The following is a 25882-nucleotide window of genomic DNA, read 5'->3' on the forward strand; positions in this document are numbered from 1 at the left end:
ATCTTTAGACGAAACTGATTCACTCTCGTCAAATGAACCAACTGCCCATTGACGACGGATGTTACTCTTCAAAGTTTCTGCCGCCAAAAAATGGTTTCCATATATTCAAAGCGATGAAGAAGGGATCATTTCGCCAATTACGATTTCGTAACCAATTTAGGGAAGCGGAGACACAACATTGTATTAAAAAAGAAACAATATTTGTATGCGGTAGTATTCAAAGCCTGGTGGTGGTGGAACCGTGAAAAGAAGAAGGTAACAGTTCAAATATGATAGACATATTGTCTCTTCACCTCTACATCCTCTTTGGGTTCGTTGCGAACTCACAAAATGAACAACTCCCAGAGAGTTGGATAAATTGACAGAGCACTCCACCTTTTTTCGCAGAAGTCATGGGTTCCGGCAAAATCCGCTCAACCCTAAATTTTTCAGGCTTTTCTTTCGTTGCTGCCTAAGAAACGGTAATATCTGCGACGATCTAAAAGCTTAAAACAAGCAAATTTCCAAAACTTTACGTAACCGAAACCCAAATGCAAGAACGCAACTGATTGGTTTAGTTGATGGTCAGCCGGATTACTTACGTAGCATGCGCATCAAAAACCTACCAAGAAGCCACAAATAACGAAGTCTGAGGATGGTTGCTCGAAGCCTGGTTAGGGCTAGCCGCTGGTTAAGAGGTATCAAAACTTCTAGGTTTTTGTGGTATTTAAGGCTGGTTAGCGCTAACCCTGCTTCGAGCATCCCACGCCTGATCAGTTCCACGGAGCGTTAAATAAATTTAATATGTCACGGTTTGGCATTTAATACCTCATCAGAGTCAAAAGCCCCAATTTCATGAAGTCGTTTGATGGATTCATTGATCGATTCATCAGACGGCGGCAGCAGTAGCTTGCCAAAAACGTCCTGTGAACGAACAACAGCCGAGTATAAGTTCGCGTCGAGTGAGGGACTGTTTTTTCAGGATTTTTAGAGCTGCTTAAGTTGTTCACTTTACAACATTGACAATTTCTTCACATTTATATAGTGTATCGCATAACAATTAACAACGCCAAAATACGCAAAGCTGTAAGTCGAAGTAAACAATACAAATTATGATTTGTCATCAAAGCACCAAGGTCCCAAGACACTTTTTCTTAGTCTTATTGTGCTTTACAATTAGTATTTCTTGGAACTCTGTCTGGCAATACCTGTGTTATTCAGTCATTCGATTGACATTATGATAAGAAAACGAGCCGCTTGCCGAAAACAAACCTTTACATCTCGACCAATGAAGAGCCCCAGTACTTTAATACGTAGACACAACTTTTCCAGTGGAACTCGTTGGATTTCTAATAAAGTAAGGAATATCGCTTTTTTCATTGTAATGGTAATTACTCTCACATTCAATATAGTGAGCGACAGACTGCAATACGTGACTTCTTAACTGTACAAATTTTGTGTTGATGACTAGTGAATGGGGAGATTTCTCAATCTAGGTCAAAAATTAGTACATTCGGGGCGTTGGGGAGAAAGACAAACTACCCACAGATTAATAGAGTGTTTGTAAGGCCCTATAAGATAAACACCTCGTCGAGAAAAGGTGGAGACTGAAATAGCACAAAGAACTCCTTCAGTTTAACTAACTTTCGACCAAGAGCAGCTAATTCAGCCAAATGCTACGAGCACGTATGGAGGCAAAAAAAAAAGGAAAGGAAAGGAACTTTATTTAAGTGTCTTATCTTCTAGCGCTGGAGCACTAATTATGGGCACTGTAAGCTGAAATCAACAATTAAAACAAATCAAATCAAATGCTGCTTTTGAGGAGAGGGGAAAACTGGAGTACCAGGAGAAAATACTCTCGGTGCAGAGTAGAGAATCAACAAACTCAACCCACATATTGACCGACTAGGAAATGATTAGTATAGTAATTCTTATTAGCATCACTATTGTTCAGCATCTCCGACTCGCTGAAGATAAACAGTCGTTTTGGTAAAGGAAACTTAGCCATTCAACTTGTGGGGTTGTTGTATTCATTTTAAAAAATCATTCACATTAGCGTTGTTGGAAATGGAAGATAGCTATCCACTGATGTTCCTTTATACTTTCGCGTTAAATATTGACTTCACCTTTCGATAGCTAACATACCTGGGACCTGGTGACCAGCCATTTTGTGTTCAAACCGATAACTGGTAAACAAATGAAAGCAGACCCCGGATGTGACTCGTCCCGCTCTGCCTCGGCGCTGCCGTGCATTGGCTTGCGAGACCCAGACCTCATCCAGGCATTCCATTCTTTTGGTGGAATCATACCTGTACAGACAAAAATTGTATTAACACCTAAATGCAAGTTCTTTAAGATGTTCACGCCTTTCTTTACTTTGGTTCTTTAGCCAGATGGCGATCAAATTCTAGTGAAGCAATAAACTACCACTATTGTTATTGCGTATACGTTCTACGCATCTCGAGATACTCGGGTTTCCTATCGGTGATGCTTACTAATACAGTGATATTCTTGCGCGGTTGACAACTTTTCGGAGAAAGTAGATCTTAGTACGTACTCTTGGTATCCAAAAAGAAAATTGGGGGTAGCCATGCATTTTTGAGAGATAATTAAGCTTCAATTTGAGAAAGAACGACATACATTGCTTTGTATTTTAAAGCTTTTTACAAATAGTGTTCATCAATTATCTTTGAAAAATAAGTGGTAACCCCCAATTTTCTTTTTGGATTTCAATAACTCCTGTTAAGATCTACGTTTCCTGCGTAATCATAAACCAGGGCAAAAATACCTTTGAATTAGCAGGCACCGTCCTTAAACTTCAGTTTGGGAAAGAATGCCATACATTGCTGTATTTTAAAGCTTTTTTCAAATATTGTTGATGAATTATCTTTGAAAAATTCATCGTTACCCCCGATTTTCCTTTTGGATTTCAATAACACTTGTTAAGATCTGCCTTTCCTGCATATTCATAAACCGCGCAAAAATACCTTAGAATTAATAGGTAGCGTCCTTTGAAGTTCCATAAAAGAGGAAATAGAGCTACAGTAAATTTGATTTATTATTCTGACCTGTTTTCCTTCATTCGCCCACAATCGATGACAAACACAACATCGTCTATTGTCACTGAGGTCTCCGCGATGTTTGTGGACAGAACTATCTTCCTCACGCCTTCTTTTTGCTTCCTAGAAGATGAGTATGTCAGCGGGATACAATTATAGATCCTAAGGCTTTTTCATATTTTCTGTACCTATCATTATTCTAACAGTCTCCTCCAAAGAAATGATGCAAGCAAGAAGCGTAACAGTACAACGCTTGTCCTATCCATCTTTCCAACAAAGTCAATCTTCCTCTGTATTTCACCCACAAACTTTCCAGGGGTGAAACACAGTGTACAATGAGATTAATTAATGGTACCCTGTATATGCGTCAAGTAGTACCACAACGTGTCTTCTTAAGCTTAAGAAATGCTTGAATTGCTGTTCAGTTAGAGTCGTAGTTACGGTTTGCGTCAAAAGAACCAGTTGTTACGTCTGTACAAAGTAAGTTTGAGAATCGTGTGGCTGCATGTACGGGACAGCCCTCGAGAGAAAGGGAAAATATATAACGCAATGAACTGTATTAAAACGCGTTTTGACTGGTCGTCAGATAGAGAGAGAGAAAGAGGGAGGAAAGTCAATCAATTCGTCCTCTGGCCAATTAGATATGACTCTTCATGTTGGAGGCTAATTGTCCAAAGCACCAAGGACAACTACACGCTTTATAAAGTGATGTCCATAGGGCTGCCAATAAGGAACAATACGGACAGCAACCAGATGAGATCTTGTGATCTCGCATTCTCGGTAGTGGTTTTGCTGAGAATTTCTAGAGAAATTATAGCAATAAGTGGGAGACAGTAAAGAAAACATGTGTCATGATGTCAAGGCTAGGAAAAAGGGATAACGCCACACTTCCAGTTGCAGTCCGGAACATGGCCTAAGCATCAGGCCTTCGGTTGTTACGGGAACGGGGGCAACTTAAACAAGACGTTTTAAGCCACTTTGCAATCGTAAGACTCGCCCTTCAAACACGTGCCTGGGTATGTTGAAGATCAGCAAAATGAGATGAACGTTACTCACTCAAAAACCAAACTCTGTTCTTCACTAGTCAGCATGGAGTGAAGAGGAAATATCCTGAACCTGGAAGATAGTTTTTTTGAGCGAAATGATTTAGTTGGTAGTGTAACAAAGAGGGCATCAATGACGCTGAGTGATCTGTCTAACAATGGAGGGAAGTTCCTTTTATTCTTTATCAGCTATCAAATAAAATAACGAAAATTTGGTTTTACCAAACATGTAAATAGAGGTGAAAAGACAAAATCGTCATTTTATCAACTTGTTTCATAAACCCAGATTTTCATGATTTAATTGCACTCAACGTGCAAACGCGTAAACTGTGGCTACGTGCATGCTACGCGGCTACGTGGCTACATGGCTCCGTTCTTCTATCTCTTGCATGGATCAGTAACAATCATCGCTATGGGTTGTCTCACCGTTTTTGTAGCTTTGAGAACGAGGTATACCCTGAGGCTTTTTATGCCACTGTTTGAACTTAGCCATGTAGCGGCACAGTAGCCATGTAGCCACAATTTGAGCGTTGCGTGACAACACAAAAAACAGCTGCGTGGGAGACCAGGGTTAGGGTTGATTCAGAATTTTCCAAACACATGACCTGACCTTTGTGCTGTAAGAGACCTGTCTGGCAGCAACGAAAGATAATCACGCTACGCCAAACTGCAGTCTCGTGTTCCTGAGAACACTACCTCTGAATACAGTGGATTACCGTTGTACTATCTAGAACTAGAATCAGTGACTGGCACAGCCTCCTAAACTCTGTATCTGTTTAGATCTCAAGTGAAACTTTTTGTAATAGCATAGCGCCCAACCACTTAAGAATAGCATGTAATAACTCTTCAGAGCTTCTGCCTGAATGACCGGGGCAGACTTGGAAATGAAGGTCGGCCGATTTCGCTTAAAATTGGTACACAAAGTACTTATGTCGACTTATGCCAAAGTTTCAGCTTCAATGATTCTTTTTTAGCCGAGTTCTGGATATCAGCTCGTCAGGGGTCCCCAGAGGCTGATTTTCAGTGCAATTTTGGCCACTTTTAAATCTCTCTTTTAGCAACATGAAATTAATTTCAGGCAAAAACAAAACCATCTTTGTAAAGCCCTATCCTTAGGCTTTTATGGGTGAGAACATTAGCTCATGGAAATTTTTCGCTAGCCTGTGGCTGTTATTACAACTTGGTCATATTTGAAGCATATGGGAAGCAACCGGACATGGCCTGTTTTTCAGACCAAATATTTTCCATGCCCATGTTTTATCTCTTGAGGTCTTAGTATCCCTACAAAGTTCAGCCCTTAGTTTAGTAATATCAAGAAAAAAATACTAAGGTTAAAAGAGACTCTGAAGTTAATTGTCACCGAAAACACTTGCCGTTAATAAGAAATTTTTATGTGATTGTTTTAGGACCGATCAGATAGTGGTCCGACAGCGGTTATAAATTTCTTGGAAGAAGTCTTGAAAATTACGGACAATAGAGCCGCTGCGAAAACTCTTTATTTACCTAACAACACATCTCTTGCCGGTAAATCACAATGCAAAATTGCATCTTTTTCGTCCAAACTGCAATGTTAAGTTTATCTCCTTTGTTCAACTCGTTCAACGTATCACGTCTGTGGCCCGTAGTAATGAAGCGCTAATTAAATCAGGATATAAGCAAGCTTTGTAGTTCCATTCAGTAGTACTATAACCCACCTGTTTGGGCTTTAATATTTTCTGAAGAAAAAAGAACTTATCGGTCTCTTTAAATGCAACCACAACATCTGTCGTGACATTACTTGAGAATCGTTATGAACCTTAAAGAAATTTCGAATATAATTAAAGCTAATCGTCTAATTAACAAATCGAAAGTGGTTCAGCGTTGTCTGTACTCTCATCGACGATATTCGTCATCACAGTGGTCAAAATGTTGTGCGCCTCGTGAGTCCGCAACAAATTTTGACCATTGTGGTGACGAATATCGTTGTCGATAAGAGTACAGACGACGCTGTTCAAACCACTTTCGATTTGTTTTTTACCACAATATTCAACGCCAAAGAAAGTTTTTATTTCAGAGCGTGACCAAAATCATGACTCAAAGAAAGAGCAAGCGTTGTCTATAACTTTCTCGCAATATGATTGGTTTATTTTCAAAAATGAGCGTTCCTGATTGGCTATTACACTGCGTGACAAAAAGACGCGAGCATGACGCGTACAGCGTTGTCTAGACTCTCATCGACAACGGCAAATTAGCCAATCAGATTGCGAGATTACAAGCAATTGGGGTAAAACACAAATTGCAGTCACTCTTCCAGTCTATTTGCAAAGTGTCTGGATAAATTCACTTACAAAAACCGCTTACCTGGCTTCACTTTTACAGACATGCCCCTTTCCTACAATCCCTTAAAAGTGAGCACCCGTAGCTGTAGATCACATGAAAAAGTAAGTCTTTATGGACTCACACTGAATTGCTGACCCTCAACTCTGGTTTCGGTAATAAGAAGCAACCTAGGCGGTAATCGCCCTGGAGGGCCATTATGCATGCTGTAGGTGATAAGGTAAGTCGTCACAAGGCCTAGTGCCCGCTCGTACCCGCTGGAGCTTAAATTGGTTACATCTCTTCTTTCCTGGACAAGATAATAATCACTGGTGCCCATTTATACATCTGGGTGGAGAGAGGCACTGTTAAAGAAAATTGCCTTCAAGACGACATGTCAACGCCCTAGTAACCAGGACCGCCCGATCCAGAGTCTAGCCCGCTAACGCGCTATGCCAGTTCCTTTTTGTGTAGAATCCGAATGTAATGTGGACTTTAATCTGTCCTAAATCAACAAAATGCATCGGGGAAGAAATAAATGGCCAGCACTTTCAAAAGAAAGTGGACACCTTGCCGGCTTTGTTCAGTAGTCTTTGCCGAAAGGATAACCCATTCCACCCCTGTCCTATCTTTGGATATATATATGCAGTATTGATGCCACCATGGATCTGTGCTGTTTGAGAAAGCAACAAAAGGAAAATACTGATAGAGAAAGGGAAAGAGTGCCCGTGAGTAATCTTCTAGCAATTTAGCGGATTGGTGGCGGAAACGGACCGTGTTGGACGTCCTTATCAATCATTTACAACATACGTGAGCCATTTACACTGAATAAATATTCAGTAAACAAATCATGCCATTGAGGTTCTCATACAAGTTCTATCATAATCATTCTCTGCAATATCAAGGAGACGAATCTGCACGAGAAAACAACTGAATTCCAAGTCAGTCATAACCAGCAAACTACAATGACCTCGACACGTACGGTATTAATCGACCTGTGTATATCTAACTCGCAACGACGCACTTGCGACAAATTTATCGCCGGGGCTAAAGTTTCTAATGTTACCTCACTTTTAAGGGATTATAGGAAAGGGGCATCTCTGTAAAAGTGAAGCCAGGTAAGCGTCTTTTGTAAGTGAATTTATCCAGACACTTTGCAAATAGACTGGAAGAGTGACTGCAATTTGTGTTAGACGATTAGATTTAATTATATTCGAAATTTCTTTAAGGTTCAAAACGATTCTCAAGTAGTTTCACGACAGATGTTGTGGTTGCATTTAAAGAGACCGATAAGTTCTTTTTTCTTCAGAAAATATTAAAGCCCAAACAGGTCGGTTATAGTACTACTGAATGGAACTACAAAGCTCGCTTATATCCTGATTTAATTAGCGCTTCATTACTTCGGGCCACAGACATGATACGTTGAACGAGTTGAACAAAGGAGATAAACTTAACATTGCAGTTTGGACGAAAAAGATGCAATTTTGCATTGTGATTTACCGGCAAGAGATGTGTTGTTAGGTAAATAAAGAGTTTTCGCAGCGGCTCTATTGTCCGTAATTTTCAAGACTTCTTCCAAGAAGTTTATAACCGCTGTCGGACCACTATCTGATCGGTCCTAAAACAATCACATAAACATTTCTTATTAACGGCCTTTTCGGTGACAATTAACTTCAGAGTCTCTTTTAACCATAACTTGGCAGGAAAAAAGATAATCGAAATTAAATGGCTGATTTTTACAGACACGCTTTGTTGAAACTTTAACCGGAAGTGGCCTGGTTAGCCATCTTCTCTAAGTTTTTTTCTTAGTAAAAAGCCTCAACCTTAGTATTTTTTTCTTGATATTACTAAACTAAGGGCTGAACTTTGCAGGGATACTAAGACCTCAAGAGATAAAACATGGGCATGGAAAATATTTGGTCTGAAAAACAGACCATTTCCGGTTGCTTCCCATATGCTTCAAATATGACCAAGTTGTGATAACAGCCACAGGCTAGCGAAAATTTCCATGAGCTAATGTTCTCACCCATAAAAGCCTAAGGATAGGGCTTTACAAAGATGGTTTTGTTTTTGCCTGAAATTAATTTCATGTTGCTAAAAGAGAGATTTAAAAGTGGCCAAAATTGCACTGAAAATCAGCCTCTGGGGACCCCTGACAAGCTGATATCCAGAACTCGGCTAAAAAAGAGTCATTAAAGCTGAAACTTTGGCATATTACATAAGTCGACATAAGTACGTTGTGTACCAATTTTTTCGGCCGACCTTCATTTCCAAGTCTGCCTCGGTCTCTCAGGCAGAAGCTCTTCAGAACAGCTGAGCATTAATCATTTGTGGGGTGGCCGCAATAGAAAATACACGTGGATAAACATCAAAGAATGTTACCTGTCCGAGCTTTTTGGGCTAAATGTTCTATTATTCTGAAGTTCTTCCAACAAGGTTATTATTTCTCCCATACCAGGAAGGAACACTAAAATAGCTCCAGTTTTGGGATACTGCCGAAAGATAAAATGAGAAAACTCGTAAACTGATAGGCGTGAGTGGGCCACTAGAACTATACACATGCCCCCACCCCACCCCCATCCTTAGGAGCACCCAGAAAGGGAAAAAAATCAAGGACCAAGGATAGTGAGCTCCCCCTCCCACCCCTGCACAAATATTACAACTATCTCATCAAGGGAGGGGAGAGGTTGCTGGTTAAATTATTATTGCTCTTTAGAGTGCCAGTGAATTAAGTACATGTAATTGCATCTACACATGGACAACTTAAGAAAAACATAATTTTTTGTAAAAGTTTTAGAGAGGTACCAGACTGCTGAGAGCAGTTGTGGGTTTGACTCCCTGGCTGAACCAACACTAAGGGCAGTAAAATATTAGAACGGAGGAGAAGTTGCTGCCTTTGTCACTACACCAGCAAATGGTTAGAGCTCCTTGTCTTCTTGGAAGAAACCTATATTTCGATTTGAATTCTAAACCTAAACATGCATTTAGCATAGCTGCACCTAAATTACTGGAATGGAGCAAGATACCAGACTACATTAAAAAGAGTAAGAACCTTAATATCCCCCCTTCCCCACTCAGGATAGAATTCTAGTCCATCACAGGGTTCCCCCAGCCATACGTCACTGGTACCCATTTATACACCTGGGTGGAGAGAGACAGCGTGGAGTAAGTTTCTTGTCCAGGGAAACAACTTGGCATTAGAAGCAGGCCTCGAATATGCGACCCTGGGGTTGGGAATCTAGTGCACTAACCAGTGTGCCACCACAACAAAATAAATACAAATTTAAAGTAATGTAAAATAAAGAAATAAAGTAAATGCATACCTCATGTTCGCCTGCCACAATCCACTCCAGAATTGTAACAAGCAAATCATAGTTGATTTTCTCATGATCCATGGCAACAAGAGACAAAATGGTGCTCTTACTGTAATCTGCCGAATGAAAGCAGTTTTGAGTCCTTTCTAAACTAAATTTGTCAAGTAAATTATTAGAAATAAAAAATGACATTACCTCACAGCAAAGCCAAATAATTATTACCTTGTTGTTATTCCTGCCTAACAATGGCTATAAAGCATTGACCAGGCTTGAATTGAATTGAAATAAATTGAATTGACCACAGGAAAACTTTCTCAAAAGGAAAGAGACAATTAAATTGGGTTAAATGCAATTTAACTTAGTTAACGACTAGGAGTTAGTATTCTCAGTACTCAGCGTAGCGTTAGCGTTTATGGGTGTACCGCGTGGTCTGCTGGCGTTCCCCACTGTTGCGTTACTACTTTGGGTGTGATTACAGGGCATTCTGGTGATCACAGGGTTAGTGGTAGTCTATTGCAGCCGATGCATACGCCACTGCACATGTTCATAGTTTTACTCTGCTCAGCGTACGGGGCGTTTCACGTAGCTTGCTTTTTCTTATGTCCCCACCCTTCTCCTCCCTTCTTTTGCATTATTACCCATTATTTACACAGTACATACATGTAGGTTCTCTACTGTTCTTCCAGTTCAGTGTGACGGGTGTCAGCGGCTGGGTTTTGGTGGGCAGGGCTTGTGGCTGGGTTGCAGGGCAGGCTCTTAGGTGTTCTACCTACTTGGTTTTGGGGTCAGCCATTCCAGCCCCCCACATTCCTCAGCAACAGTCCACAAACACGTCCCCTTCCCCTCCCCGACGGCAAGATTAGTTCTAACTGGTGATAAACATTGTATTTTCTGTATTGCATACCCTGACCCAATATCCCCCAGTTAAAATAAACATCATAGAACTATATAATAAGAAATTTCATTTGTTTGAACTGCAGAGTAGAATGTAGGTCTGAGTGAAAGTGGTCATCGCAGTTACGCAGCAACTTGAGCTGTTGTGAAAGAAGCCTGATAAAATTGAGGCTTGAAAGGGACTGGAACCCAAGATTCATGCCTCAATTGCATGGTCATAGACCTTTTTGCAGATACAACGGCCATTTTGATTTCTATTGTTTCGAAAGACATTATGGGATGCTCAGGGGGCACATTAATATGTATTTGCCCCCTGGGCATCCCATAATAGCTATTCGAAACAATAGAAATCAAAATGGCTGCCGTATCCGCAAAAAGGTCTATGGGTTCAAATCTCGCTCAAGACTGGATTTTCTCAGGCTTCTTTCACAACTACCGTATATGTACTCAAATTGCTTCATAACTGCAATGATCACTTTCACTGAGACCTATAAAAATGTGAACAGTTACAATAACTTACAGCTAAAGCTGACTCTTGTGTTGTAGGTTGAATTGATAGGTTGTGGACATTGAGATCAACAGGGCACTTAACAACATTTGTCAAAGTGTATTATGCAGCCATTTTCCCTACCTTCCAAGGTAGGCACAAGGCACCCCTTTCACAAGGGGAAATCTGCCAAGGCCCGTCATCTAGTCAATGGTTAATGTTTGTACATTCCCTGGTCAACAAGACTGGTCGCAGTCCCCTATGAGTCAGTCAAGCCACCCGCTTTAGTCATGCAAGTGAGCCAAAGAGGAAGGCTTCAAATATTTTACTCTTCAGTTCCCTTGTGTGACTAAAGTGCGTGGCTCGCCCGTCTTAGAGGGGACTGCTAGAAGTCTACTGGTCAATTAGACCCATCAATACATGTACATGTATACTCCTTATTGTTCTTTGCATAATATCATAAGGGACTCACTAGCATATCTCCAAGCCATCTCATATTCTGATAAATTCTGATCATCCATTTCATTATCAGGAGGTCTGAAGTCTGTGCAGGATATGGCATCCTGTATTTGTTGAAGTTCTCTTGAATTTTTATTCTTCTTGCCAGCTGCTATGTTTGGAACACTTAAAGATGCCATGGGTTTTGCGTAGGGAGAAGATAAGTCGACTTGAAATCTGACAAAATGAAAGAAGGACAGAAATCCTTTAGAACTTGGTAAAAGAAACTATAACCCAGATTTGATAACCTTTCACATACGGTGTACAGGAAAAGACAAGTAACTTGTGTACTACATAATACAAAATAATGATATTCTTGTTAAGGTGGCTCAAACCAGTTTCAAGGCTTTCAAGCAACGTTCTTATTAGAAGGATTGGCACTACAATACTTACTAGCAATGTTACGGTACCAAATGAAACACCAACGTTATTATTGCTGAACAAGATGCAGTCATTATTGTGATGTATTAAGTCACGGTGGCAACAGGGAAGCCCTGTAAAAATACCCTTTATTTTGTCTTTATTTATTCACATCTCAAACACGAACTTGGTGACCCCCTTTTTTCATTGCTAGAAAACGAAAAATCAGAAGGCCAAGATGAAACTTTCTGCAAAGTTTAAATTCTGTGCAGCAGATTCAGCACAGATACTTTTTTTGAACTGTGCAGAAAGCCATAGACAATTCGAAGAAAAATTCAAGCTTAGGCAAGATTAGCAAATTATAATTCACTTTAACCCTCATTGCATATCTACTTCTTCTGAATTACTTCCAATCAAAGGGGACAACTGCACATTTTTAATGACAGTCCTGACAGTACTGGCACTTCTGCAAAAACTGCAATCTCTCACTTCTTACTTTGTCATTTCCAAAGCATCCTCCAAAAAGATCTCTTTTACTGGGAATGTCCAACCTATCAAAAGCATTTGCAAAATAGGCATGCTTGGGTTATCTTCATTTGTAAACAGATTTTACAGTGGCTCAAGATAGCAAATAATAGAGAGTTTAAGCAATGACTGTCATAACAGCAACACTTTTTGCTATCATAATTTTGTTAGTATTTCTTCCTCCTCCTTGATGTTGTACAATAAAAAATATGGGAAAAGAATCCTATGGTTGGGATGGCTTTTAAGTAAAGATAAACAACAAAAAATTCGTGGATTTACAAAACGTTATTTAAAACCTTAGAGTTGCTTTTTTTCTCTGTTGTTTTACAGAGTATGAAAATGAAGGAAATGTATCCATGAAGGACGTGTACTTTTCCTAATAATTATGTTTTCATGTTATTTTGAACAAATTTGAAAGCATATGTAGTGTTGTTTTATGGTATTGTGGTGGCCATCATTATTGCTTAAACGCCTTGTAGGAGCAAGGATGGCATAGTCGGTTAGTGCGCGGCCTTGGTGCAAGAGGTCCTGAGTTCGATTCCCGGATCTCGCATCCTTGTTTCGACTCCTTTCCTTTCCGTGTAGCTAGTAGCTTTAAATACCCGTAAAACGGAGCACTGATGGAGAGGGGGGAGTAAAATGAGCGCACCGTCGACCTCAGGTTTGTCAGTTTAATTACTGTTACGAGTTATCGACGTTAAATAAGGTCTACTTACTTACTTACTTAATAGCTCGGAATATGATGATAATTTCAGTTATTTATCCACATCACGAACATAAAATTAACAATGAGGGCATTACAAAGTTGCAAGATGAGCCCCAGGAGTTATCATTCTTGTTCCAGAAGCTGAGAATATCTTAGCATTTGCAGCTGTCAAAGAAAAGGTAAGCACCAAGAATCGTTGTGGTCATTACTTGAGCTCAGCTGACCAGCGACCCGGCGCCAGTTGCTCAAAGCCTGGTTAGCGCTAACTGTTGGTTAAGAGGTATCAAAACCTATAGGTTTCCATGGTATTTAATGCTGGTTAGCACTAACCATGTTTCGAGCAACCCAGGCCTGACCAATTCGGCCAACCATGCCACAGGGGGTATAACAATACAATTCAGGTAAGTTTCATATAAAGGATGGGGAATGTTTGACGGAAATGGAAATAGAAATGTAATAGTCAACTCTCTCCAAGCAGATACTGCTATAAGGCAGACACTTCTTTACAGTGGACAGTGAATGATGGTCCTAACCAAAGTCATACCAATTATTTTGCTGAGACTAACAGTCTAGATACAGATACCTAGATCTGATGCTGAAGGCAAATACCTCCTCTCTTTAGAGAGAGCTACCAGTGTGTTGCAGATGTTGAAAATGTAATAACATCATAATCACTAACAACACTCATGGCATTACCTGGTATATGAATGACAGGTGCATCAAAAAAGTACTGTGAGAAAAGCTGAGCATTTAGAGTTGCACTCATAAGCACAACACGAAGATCTGGTCTGACTGTCAACAGGTCTTTCAGAACCATCATGAGAAAATCACTGCAAATTTACAATCATTTAGGATTCATAACTAAAGTTAATAACAGCAATGCTCAAGAGCATAAAAACATCTAGACGGGCAGTAATCTGATTAATTCAGGGAGGCAGATTTTTTTCTTCGCCAGGTAATTGGTACCTCACTATTTCATGACGTGTCTACATTGTTTTTGTCTTTAAGTGACTTGAGTATGTAGTAAAGAAGGTGGTAAATATATTAAACCTGTCGGTACACGTAAATATAAAATAATATTGATGTTAACTTGGTAAATAAATGAAAGCGCACATTTTCCCCATTGCATGGCAAAGCACCTAAACTTGTTATAGGAATGTCATAGGCTGGACTCCCATTACAAGCACTTTGATTGTATTTAAGTCTTTCCATGACATCATCAAAAAAATGCATCTCCTCATTCACCTACCAGGACCTCGACATTTTACAAGCTCCTTCACCACTCTTGCGAGGATGTTACATTTGAACGATTTTATCAGAGCAATATTTTGCAGAGCAATAATTAAATTTTACTGTTACCCGAACTGAGGTCGATGGCATAGCTTTCCATAGTTTCCGATAGATAAGTGAAAGAGCACTTAGCCTTGTCTTCTATAATGAGCAATCAGATTTCTTTCCAAGTTTCTTAAAGTCATCATACAGGTGCATTGTAAAAGCATGTCATTTATCACACACAAAATAATACACTAGTCTAGCCATCTGGCAAAGTGTGAGCTTCTCAAAATAATAATAATATTTAAACAGTATTGAGCGCATTTACATGTAGGTACAAAATAATACTTGCAAAGATGTACAGCTCAAACTTACAATGAAAAGATAAAATATCATTCTGGTTTACCCTTCCTCTGTCCTCTCATGAACTTCATCCACAATAACATGACTCACACCAGGCAAGCTGGATTCACCCTCCAACCGACGCATCAAAATTCCTGTAGTGCAGTACAAAAGGCTTGTTCTGGAAGACTGAAAACAGCATTATTAAAGAAATATCATAATAAAATTAAACATTAAATCTGAGAGGAAATAAGTAAGTAAAACCATCATCCAGAACTTTCAAGACAAACCCTGGCAGCCCCCTAGCCATGGTCTTGCCTTACTGGACCCTCTTATACATGTCAATTATACAGGAAGACATGTAATACGTTTTCAAAAGCATATGAATTGTGCATTAACTAAAAAGGTAATCTTAAAGTACCAGGTACACTTTTTACCTTTTGTAATTAAAGATAACAGGAGATGATTGATCAGCAGACCTCCCAAGTTTCACGGTTTTGCTGTGAGACTCACCGTTTTTTGGGCAATGTCGCAGTCTCACAATGAGGCATAAAAATCTTACCGTATAATAAAACAGATTCACTGGTCCATGGAATACTTTCCTTGAATATTTTCACTTCTGCCTAGTAAAATTGATTTTTTGGCACCGATTCTGTAGAGTTGAGCCATATTTGTCAGATCTTAAACCTTATCTGGATGGGGCCATCTTTCACTTCCATAAAAATTAATTGTAAACTGTGTAACAAGCAGTCTGGCTGAAGTCCCCCACAAAGTATTGTAAAATTAGTCCGGAAAAGCCCCATGGGGGAGAGACTAATAGCAAATCATTGTATCATTGTATCATGGTTGACAAGACACGGACTTACAACCATGAGTTTTATTTAGAAGACAAGTGCCAAATAAGGGTATTGTTACCAGTTTGTCGCATCTAGATACGTTTTGCACACTTTGTCAAAATGGCGGAAAATGAAGAATATTCATCAGAAAAATCTGCAAATGACTGGGAATCAGAATCATTCCAGTTCAAAAATTGACGCTGTTGATAAATCTCCAGGTTTTCTATTTGCCCTATTATTTACAATGTACTTCACCGTATTTTAAATAGGAGTAAGTAAGGAGTCAATTCTTATTATTCACTTCAGACGGTTTATGCCTGTAGGCATTCTCTGATGGATTTTGTTAGTCTTTCGGGTAACGCTGTGGTGGCTACATTGTACATGGTGTCAGCGGTTCATGTCATGCTCAGGGTGAGTGGTTTGAAGCCAGGCTCTGCCACCACATTGTTTCCTGAGCAGGAATCTAATCTGCCCTCTGTTTCACTCCACGGATTACATGTAACCCTGCCATGGACCAACAACCATGGGGGATGTGGTAATAATAATAATAATCATCATCATCATCATCATAATAATCATAATAATCATAATAATAATAACAATAATCATAATAATCGCATCCTGCTGAAAGAGGAAGAAAAAAAACCAACAAGCATCGAGACCTTGCAGTGGAGGTGAAGGCCTTGTGTGTCTCAAGGATTCCTTGACGCTATTCCACACTGGTTAACTTTTCAACACATTTATTAACAACTTAAGTCTCCACGAGTTTTTCCTTTTCTCTTTTTTCTCTCCGCGTGCTCTCTCTCTACCGGTCCTAACCGGTTTCTTGTGACGTCAGTCCATCACGTCACGCAATTGTCACGTTGCGTCCTATTTTCGTTCCGACACTCTCCCCCTATTTGATACACGCTAGTGGAGCAAATATATTCACACCTCCGCTGTTTAAACAATTGTAACAATAACTCTCTTACACAAGTAACAAGTTTAAAAGTTCTAACAGTTCATAGTCCCTCTTGGGTCACAGGAACAGTCCCTTCGCCTTCTTTCTCTGCAATGTCTCTAATCGGCTGAGCAGCTACTATTGCCGCTCGTCTCGGAGTGAAATCTCTAGCTCGAGGATTAAGCTGTACTGGTTGACTCGGCGGTGTCTCTCGCACGTCACAAGACAGCTCCATCGGGCATAAATGCTGGATCGCCCGTTCCAAATATGACTTCCCTGCTCTCAGCCTAGCTCCTCTCACAACTCCGTCACGCCCCTTGATAAGTTTTACAATGATTTCGATATTCCACTTCCTACGGTTGCGCTCCTCTCTCTGGATCAGAACCACATCACCAACTTTTAAGGTTAATTCCTTGGTCTTATGTTTTAGATTGTGCCTCTCCCTCAGGCTCCTTATGTAGTCTGTAGTCTAGCGTGACCAAAGAACGTCCTTGCACCGACGGACATATCTCGCTCTCTTACGTAGATCCACATCCTCAACTGCATCTGCATCTTCCTCGGGCAGAAGGTTAGACTGACTATACATCATGGTGGCTGGAGTCAGCACAGGAAGCTCTTCAACATAGGATAATGGACGATTATTGACAGCCACCTCTACATCGAGGATTACTTCTTCAAGCTCATTAAACATCAGAAGGGCCCGCCCGATAGCCTTGTAGAAAGCTTGCTTTACAACTCCTACTAACTGTTCAAATTGACCGCCCCACCATGGTGCCCTAGAGAGATTAAACTGCCAAAGGATGTTATGATGGGCCAGATAGTCTTGAGTCTTCTCATCTTTCATGATACTTTTGAGCCATTTGGACGCTGCTACAAAGCTCTTCCCATTATCTGAATAGATCTTCGTAGGCCTTCCCTGTCTCGCAATGAGCCTTTTCAAACACTTGGTGAAACCTTCAGTGGTCTGGTCAATTAGTAGCTCCAAATGGACTGCTCTTGTCAAACTGCATGCAAACAGTAGGATGTATGCCTTGCCTTCCAACTTCTTAGAAACCTTGTATGCTATTGGCCCAGCGTAATCTACCCCCACTACTTGGAAAGGATATGATCCTTCAGTACGGTCCACTGGCAGGTTTCCAGGGGGTGGATTGTGAAACCTCGTGGCATGAAATTTCTTGCACACGTAACAGTGGTTGATCACAGTCTTTGCTAGCTGACAGAGACGAGGTATCCAATATTCTTGTCTAACATGCGCCATAGTAGACCCTACTCCCCCGTGAAGAGTCAAGAGGTGGGCGTCTTGCACTACTTTCTCTGATAAGCTTACCCTGGGTGGCAGATACACAGGGTAATGTCCTTGAATTCTTCCTCTGCACAAGTAGATCCCTTCATCATTCTTCTGAAGTTTGAGCCTCTGTTGATCTTCTAGGAATTTCTCTGTCAAAGTGTATCGCTCTTGCTCACGCTTTATCCACCACTCCACCTGCTTCTCAGTATCAGCCGTTGTCAAGGGGCCACTAACTCTATTCGATTTCTTGCTTCGGCAATTCTGAACGAATCGCGTTACCCACGCGCTAATTCTGATCACTCGCCAGAAGGCATGCTTCTCAAGCACTTCATCAAAATCATCTCTCACATCCACAGCTGCAGCGAAATTCTCTTTGGTGCGTTTGGCCTCGGTTTCCATCTCCTTGTTAGGTTTAGTCACTATGTCTCTTGGCCATTTCTCTGGATTGGGCAGCCATTCTGGTCCGGATAGCCACATGCCAGTCAACTGGTCTGTATTACAGCCTCTGCTCCCTATGTCTGTGGATTGTGGTTGGTGTCAACATGCCTCCATTCAATGAAATCCTTAGAACTGATCTTGTGAACTCTGTTGGCCACGAACTGCTTGTAGGATCCTCCCCCTTTGATCCAATGAAGTGCGACCATACTGTCACTCCACCCATAAACGGATGTAATCGGGTATCCTTTGAGTGCTGTTCTTACGTTATCCGCTAGATTAGCTGCGATATGAGCTGCTACCAGCTCTAACCTTGGGATTGTGAGATTTTTCTTTGCCAACCTTGACTTTGCTGCTATCAATCCCTGGCTCACTCCAGAGGCTTGAATAATCACTGCATAGACTGCTGATGATATCCCAGAACCACTTGTGTCACCGAAAGCATGCAATACAACTCCTTCAACCGGCTCCCTAAACCTTGCTAGGCTCCGTGATACTTCAACCTTATTGGAAAGGCTCCTCACCAACTTCAACCACTCCTGCCCCATTCTATCCGATACCTTCTCATCCCATGGAAGACGACTGTCACATATCTCACGATACAGTAACTTCCCCACCAGCATTGTGGGCGAGGCAATCCCAAGCAGGTCCTACACTGCGGCTAAGAATCGTAGAATCCCAATCTTCGTCGTCTCGACAGGTTCTTCGGGAAAAACCACAGCGATCAAGTCCTCCCTCTTGTTCCACAAAAGTCCCAACATCTTGGTTTCACCTTCTTTAACTCCTAACTGTTGTTTTGCATAACTCTGCTGCTCATCAACGGGAACAACCTTCCCGCTCTCTAGCTGAGGATCGTTAGAGTTCCACTTATGCATGGTAAACTTGGCCTCCCCGAACACTGATGCTATTGTCTCCTTCAGGCCCTGGACCTCGTCTGTAGTGCTGCCCCCGGTGATGACGTCATCAACATATAGACTTCTCAAAATCTCTTCAATCTCTGAGGGGTACCTCTCCCTTAAGTTTTCCAAGTGCAACTTCAATGTTCCTGCCAATAAGAATGGTGACTGTACCAACCCAAAGAGCGCTCGCGTAAATCTCAACACCTCGATTGCGGAAGGGTCCTTGTTTTTGATCCAGTGGAACCGTAGGACATCCCTGTCCTCAGTCCTAATGAGTACCTGTAGGAAGGCTTGTTTGAGGTCTGCTGTTAAGGCAATTGGTTTGAGGCAATTACGCACAAGTACATTCCACAACAGGTTCTGAAGAGGAGGGCCTGTCTCTAAACACTCATTTAAAGAAGGACTGTTTCCATTCGGTTTAGATGACACGTCAAATACAATTCTAAGTTTCATCGTTGTTGCTGTTTCCCTTTTTACAGGTTTATGCGGGATGTAGAACACTCTCTCATTGGGTTCCTCTTCCACTCTCTCGACTATCCCCTCTTTTAGCTGATCTTGAATGATTTCATCGTACTTATCAATCATGTCTGGATCTCGCTGCAACTTCCTTACTAGTCCTTCTAGTCTTGCTCTGCTACCATGTTCGTTTGTTAGTAGATGACCATGAACCGGCTTCCACAACAACCCACTTTCATACCAACCTTCCTCACTTCGGTGTAGCTGCTCGATGAATTCACCATACATGCTCTCCTGGTCTGTTTCTGGTCTATCTTCGAGTCCTAAGACATCTAAACTGCAGAGTTGCTCATAATCTGCTGTTGATGATTTCATCAAGTAAACGTTAGAGAGGCCCGGTTTTTTTACCAGTGGACATCATCGCCCACCCTAGCATAGTGAGCTCAGCAATAGGCTCAGATGGTTTACCAATCCTTGGTTTCGTCTCAGTTTTGATTCTTGAGTACTCACTGGCGCCGAGTATAAGGTGGATGGGCAATTCACCTTTCTTATCCTTGTCATCCATTACTACTCCTTCCAGGTGAGGATACTTGGTTATCAGTTCTTCATAACGTGGGTTTGAGACTGTGAGTAATACTCCCTTATCTACATTATTGACCTTTGTCGTCATCTCAAACCTTCCATCGACACTTACAACCTTCACTGTATAACTTCGTACCTTTTGGATTGTAGAGCAAAGCATCATTTCTACCCGTTTATGTTCAACATGTGTTGGAAGCTTGTTAAGCCGTTCGACTAGAGCTGCTGACGCGTATGAACTACCTGCCCCTGTGTCCAATAATGCTCTACACTTGATGCCATCGACCACCACCACCACCACTGGATAGATGACCAAACCCTCATGATCACCTGTCACCAGCATCATCTGATTGTTGCTAGGCAACCTGTCACAAATAGATGTGTGATGTCTGTTGCCGCAGCGTTGACAGGCATTCTTGCTGCGACACTCTTGTGCTTGATGTCTCATACCCATGCAGTTAAAGCACAACTTCTTGTCCATAAAATCCTCCTGCGCTGGGAGATGTTAGGGAACTTCTCACACTCTGCAGAGCAGTGTTCTTCACCATTGCAATAAACACAGACACGCCCACCCTTCACACTTTCATCCTTGGTTTGGTAGGCAGGATTTTTCTTTGCTCATCCAATCAAGAAAGGTTCCTTGAAACTTCGATATCTCAAGCTTTGGTAGTTTTGCTCCAACGCTACTACAATTCTCTGAATCCTCCAGGGACATTTTCATTGATTTCTCGAGTTTCACCCGCACTTGAAATTTTGCCTTTTCCAACTCGATTTCTTCATCCAAGATTCGTTTCGTTTTTCTTCTTCGCGTTTTTCCGCTTCGGCTGAACTAATATCAGCGGCTACATGCCTTACTTGTTTGAGAGTCCCTTCAAATTTACCGATACGGGTTTCCAGATTTTCGGACCAACTTCTAATCTCTTCAAAGTCCTCGTTGTTTTCGATTCGCAACTCCTGAACCTGTAATTTAAGCTGATGCGTTTTGTCAATAATAGATTCTAAAGCGTTCCCATGTCTCTCAATGGCCTTTACATCTTCGGTTTCAAGTATTTTCCCAGTATCTTCTACGGTAAAGTTAAGCATTTTCAGTTTGCCTTTGATCTTCTCTTGTAATGTTTTGATCTCGCTCATGTTGACATTTGGTCTGTAAAAACCTTTGTGTTTGAATTTCTCTCGTCGCTTGTTTTAGAACTCTCCTTTTCTCCTGAAGTGTCCTGGCAGGGTCGCCACTTGTGTCGCAAGGATTCCTTGACGCTATTCCACACCGGTTAACTTTTCAACACATTTATTAACAACTTAAGTCTCCGCGAGTTTTTCCTTTTCTCTTTTTTCTCTCCGCGTGCTCTCTCTCTACCGGTTCTAACCGGTTTCTTGTGACGTCAGTCCATCGCGTCACGCAATTGTCACGTTGCGTCCTATTTTCGTTCCGACATGTGGAAAATGAAGAAAGTGACTGTCACTCCAGTTGTAACAGGAGCATTGGGTAGCCTAATAAAGAATTTCCAGGGCTATATGAAGAAGATTAATGTGGGCTTTGGGCCATGCATGGTGCCGACGACAGTCTTGCTCGGATCGGCAAGAATCCTAAGAAGAGTCTAGGAGTGCTGAGACTGCTTGTTGCAGTCAGACTGGGACTCACCAGTGATTGTACACTGTGGATGGAGACACACAATGATAATGATAATGATAATGATAATGATAATGATAATAATAATAATAACATTACAAAAGTGCCATATCTACAGATTACAGGAAGCCCTATTGCCATGGGAGATCAAATGGCTTGTTGGCTTGTGAGCCACTTTAAGCTCGTCCTTGGCTCAAAGTACCTGTTTGTTTTCCAGTCTGACTTGATAACCAACAGATTCACCAATCTTGTCTATTCTCTCAGCTGACACTCTTTCTGCAACTGACATGGCCGATATTCTTCTCGGCTGTGTACAAATGATAAAACACTCCCCTCCACGTCCCTCTTCGATAAAACTGTCAAGAATGAACTGAGGAATCTGAGTTGTCTTTCCACATCTGATAACAAAAGAAATACTAAAATTATTATTGGTGCTCAAAGCTATAATGGCAAATGAAAAACAGGAGAGTGTTGATCACAGGGTCCTTTGGAAATGCACTTTTGCCTTGCAAGCATCTCTGTATTTGGAGAGGTTTGATACATGTCAACACAATATCACATAATTTTATCTTTGCATAATCTTCTCTGAAAGATTCATGCTGCCAAAAACAATAAAAGCCATTATTTTATGCAAAGATAAAATTATGTGATATTGTGTGCAATTGCACATACACTGATAGAAATCTACAAGGAATGGAGTGGGCATCAAAAAGATCAGATTGAAACACTATCGCTTGCATGTCCTTTAAAGGGCACCACACGACAATAATTATTACCAATTTACCCTGTCATTCCGCTGATAACAACCACTTGGGTTTCTTTGAGTGTTTCTGTGATATTTTGTTGTGATTTCCAAGTAGGAAGTTTTTTTCTCTCTTCAAGCATCGACTTGTAAGCTGCAACAGACTAACAAGTTTCCGAATTTACATTACTATCTAAAAAAAAATTCAGCAATTTGATTGCCCATGAGATTAGGGACAGAATTTCAGCCAATTGAACTACCTGCATGTAAAAATCACACTTTTCTCAGGTAGTAGTATAGCTATAAACTAATAATAGTCTTAACTACATGTAATAATAGTCTGACCTCTAGAAAATTCCCAGGGAGTAGAACCCAGCCTTCCTCTTCTTATGCATTGCTCACAAAGGGGCCTAAAGACCTACTCTTCAACAACTTTACACCTATACTTCAACTTCATTTCACATACAGTCCCATTAGAACCTGATAAATACTTTAAAAATCTGAATCACTTGCTTAAATCAGTGGCTGTGTGTACCAGTTTTTTGCACTTTCACTTTTAATTTCCTCAAGTTGTTTTCACTGAATACAGAGCTCTCTCATGCAAAACAGTGTTTGAAGTGTAGAAACTATTTGAGGACTCCTGGAATTACCAATTTACAGCAAGAAATCGAGGAAAACCTACTAGATTTCTACCCTAGCTGCCAGAGGTTTTTCTCTCTCAGAGTGACGGAATAGGCAAGAAAAAAACCTCTGGTACAGGGCATTGAGTTCTTTGAGAAAGCCGGTCCAATGGAATGCTGTTTCATACAGGTTTTCAATAATTGCTGTCAACCAGATTTTACGTGCCCACTGTGGCCATAATTGAAACGCTGCAAAGTTCCAGAAATCAAGGCTTTGAAGACAGAAAAAGTTCAGTAGGTTCTACATTTTTTTGTTTTTTGTATATGTCCGCCAAAATTCAACTTCGAAATTTGGCATACAAATTTCAAATTTGAGTTTTTATTTTGATATTCGACTTGGAAGTTTTATATGGAACATTGAATTTTTGAATTTGACATCATTGAAGTAAATTAGATGAAGGTACCGTGGGAACCAAAGATGCTGATTGGTAGGTTATGTCACGTATCAATTTACTGAGTTTTTTCGATGTCAATCAAACGGGGCATGGAAGTGAGGTTCTCAACCGCCTATACCATGAGAGGTTTTTCTCGCTGCTTTGCGACTCGCTATTCCGTCACTCTAAGAGAGAATAAAACCTCTGGCATCTAGGGTACTAGATTTCATATGATGTCAGAAGTTTCAGAAAGAAATATGAATGTTTAAATTCAAGTCTTGTGGATACTGGAAATATACAACATGTACACTTGCCAGGCCTTCTGATAGGGTGCGATGAAAATATTTAAATTGTGCGAAATTTGCAGGGCAGATTATGCGATTAGAAAGGCCAATTATGCGATAAATATTGTAAATTATGTGATTTTTTTCTGAGCAATTTTAAGCTTGTTTTTCAAGGTTTCAGGATTTAAAAAAAACATGTTTTTACTGCCCTAAAGACATTTTGAACATAAGGGAACAGTAATTATGAATCTTGATTGACATTAGTTGGGACAAGTAAAAAAAATGAGGTCTTCTGCACTATTGGTGTACCACATTAAAAGTTAAAAGGACACAGCTAACATGCCAAATAAATGATCAATAATTATTACCAGTAATATTCCTGCATGCTACAACTAGCTTCTTACACTTTGTTTTTGTGTGCAGTATTATTTCTGAACAGATTTGCTAAATTATCTGAACAAAGGGCATGTCTGCGTTACACCAATTGGCGACTCTTTAAGAATGAGACTTGAGGTCCCCCACATGCAAAATAACGCCTTGAACTTTGAATATTTACGAAATTGCAGGTAGCAAAGGCTTTTCAGCCATTTTCCAAGGTAAATCATCTTAAAAATGGCGTATTTATGCAGGAACTCCTAAGAAACTTGTTGATTTGCGTTTTATTTTATGAATTTTGTGCGTTCTTTTGTGAATTATGTGATTTTTGGTGAATTGTGCGATCGGATGCGATTTGAGGTCGATTGTGCGAAATCGCACCATCGCATAATATCAGAAGGCCTGACTTGCACGTGTTACACCACATTCTACATGCACTGTATACAGTCTGATTAAGATTTGAAAGATTAACTAGCTGTCCCCCACACTTCGGCAGTTTTTTGTCACAAAGCATTCTAAATTATTGAAATACAGTGCAGGGAACTTTAATTTACAGGAATTAGGACTGGCACTGTGCAGGACAAAGTTTTCAATGTTACATCTTTTAGTACCAAGTTCTTTTAAGAAAGGCTGTTAATCATTGTTGGCACGGGTACCTGTAATCTCTCAAACTGCTGCTTGAGCATCCTATTCTTCTCTTGAATGGTCAGTTCCTCTGATGGTTGTTGAAGTTTTTTTATCTTCGGCTTCATGATAGAAGCACCTTTTTTGCTAGCCCCATTATCCACCAATCCAATGTCAGGGGCAATGATACTCTTTTTCACAGGTAGACTGTACTCTGACGGAGTCTTTTTGAAACAGTTCATGATCTCCTCTTCATTTTCTAACAGAGAGGCAAGGCAAAAGATTGTAATGTGACATTCAGACAACCCACAGATGGGATCAATTCATTTGTGGAATAAAAAGCAACCACTGGAGGTTCAAATGGATAAAGAGATCCGTCAGAAAAGCGAATTTCAAGGATGAATGGCAAGGACTGGTCAGTGAGTTCATGATTTGACTCTCCAATTTCTGAAGTACTCTTCATTCCATTTGTGTTACTTTCACCATCATTTATCACATGACTAAATATACACTTGTTCTCAAACCTACAGTGTCCTCCCAAGAAGAGTTTACATGCATTTCTAGGTATTTCTCTTTTTCTAGCCGATTGGGTTTTGTGCCTATAAGTCTCACTCTTTTGGGGTTTAAAGGCTGCCAGAAGGAAAGGTAGGGACAATTTGATGGTCCAAATGCTATCACTAATAACCTCAGTAAAGGCATCACCATAAATTGCTTCAAGTGCCATTACTTCATCCTTCCTTTGTTCCACTGCTTCTTGAAATTTTTTCTTACTGTAAGCTGGATTTTTCTTTCCTATCTGACTAAGTTTGCAGCAATTACAAAGCAATGACTCAAGAGCTGCACCTAAATCTCCACCATTCCCCTTGAGGGCATCCAGACACCTCGCTTTATCAAAACCACACTGGAGCAACTTCTTCAATGCATAGGAGCTGTAAATATGATCATTCCTCTCAGTCTCTGTTTAATAAA

General features: G+C 40.6%; 2 protein-coding genes across 3 annotated transcripts in view; both read right to left on the bottom strand.

The window, feature by feature from the left end:
• Nucleotides 1–25882, bottom strand: part of LOC138027738 (putative ATP-dependent RNA helicase DHX57) — a 42177-nt gene that overhangs the window by 15636 nt on the left and 659 nt on the right. For both annotated transcript variants that reach the window (XR_011127500.1, XM_068875344.1), the window contains exons 2-15: nucleotides 24946–25172; nucleotides 22619–22740; nucleotides 22037–22232; nucleotides 14839–14963; nucleotides 13857–13990; nucleotides 12426–12480; nucleotides 11544–11746; nucleotides 9700–9806; nucleotides 8759–8868; nucleotides 4095–4154; nucleotides 3048–3161; nucleotides 2125–2288; nucleotides 1252–1328; nucleotides 808–903 (exon numbers count right to left, since the gene is read on the bottom strand). Coding sequence is in view for 1 of the 2 variants with exons in the window: in XM_068875344.1 (XP_068731445.1) it covers nucleotides 808–903; nucleotides 1252–1328; nucleotides 2125–2288; nucleotides 3048–3161; nucleotides 4095–4154; nucleotides 8759–8868; nucleotides 9700–9806; nucleotides 11544–11746; nucleotides 12426–12480; nucleotides 13857–13990; nucleotides 14839–14963; nucleotides 22037–22232; nucleotides 22619–22740; nucleotides 24946–25172 (1790 nt within the window). In the remaining variant the exon portion in view is untranslated. The remainder of the gene's footprint in view (nucleotides 1–807; nucleotides 904–1251; nucleotides 1329–2124; nucleotides 2289–3047; nucleotides 3162–4094; nucleotides 4155–8758; nucleotides 8869–9699; nucleotides 9807–11543; nucleotides 11747–12425; nucleotides 12481–13856; nucleotides 13991–14838; nucleotides 14964–22036; nucleotides 22233–22618; nucleotides 22741–24945; nucleotides 25173–25882) is intronic.
• Nucleotides 25179–25874, bottom strand: LOC138027418 (putative ATP-dependent RNA helicase DHX57; the record flags this gene model as incomplete). Its single annotated transcript, XM_068874991.1, has 1 exon — nucleotides 25179–25874. A coding segment is annotated over one exon (696 nt), but the record flags the coding sequence as incomplete, so codon positions are not given.

Source organism: Montipora capricornis, chromosome 12, assembly GCF_036669925.1.
Source record: "Montipora capricornis isolate CH-2021 chromosome 12, ASM3666992v2, whole genome shotgun sequence".
NCBI lineage: Eukaryota > Metazoa > Cnidaria > Anthozoa > Scleractinia > Acroporidae > Montipora > Montipora capricornis.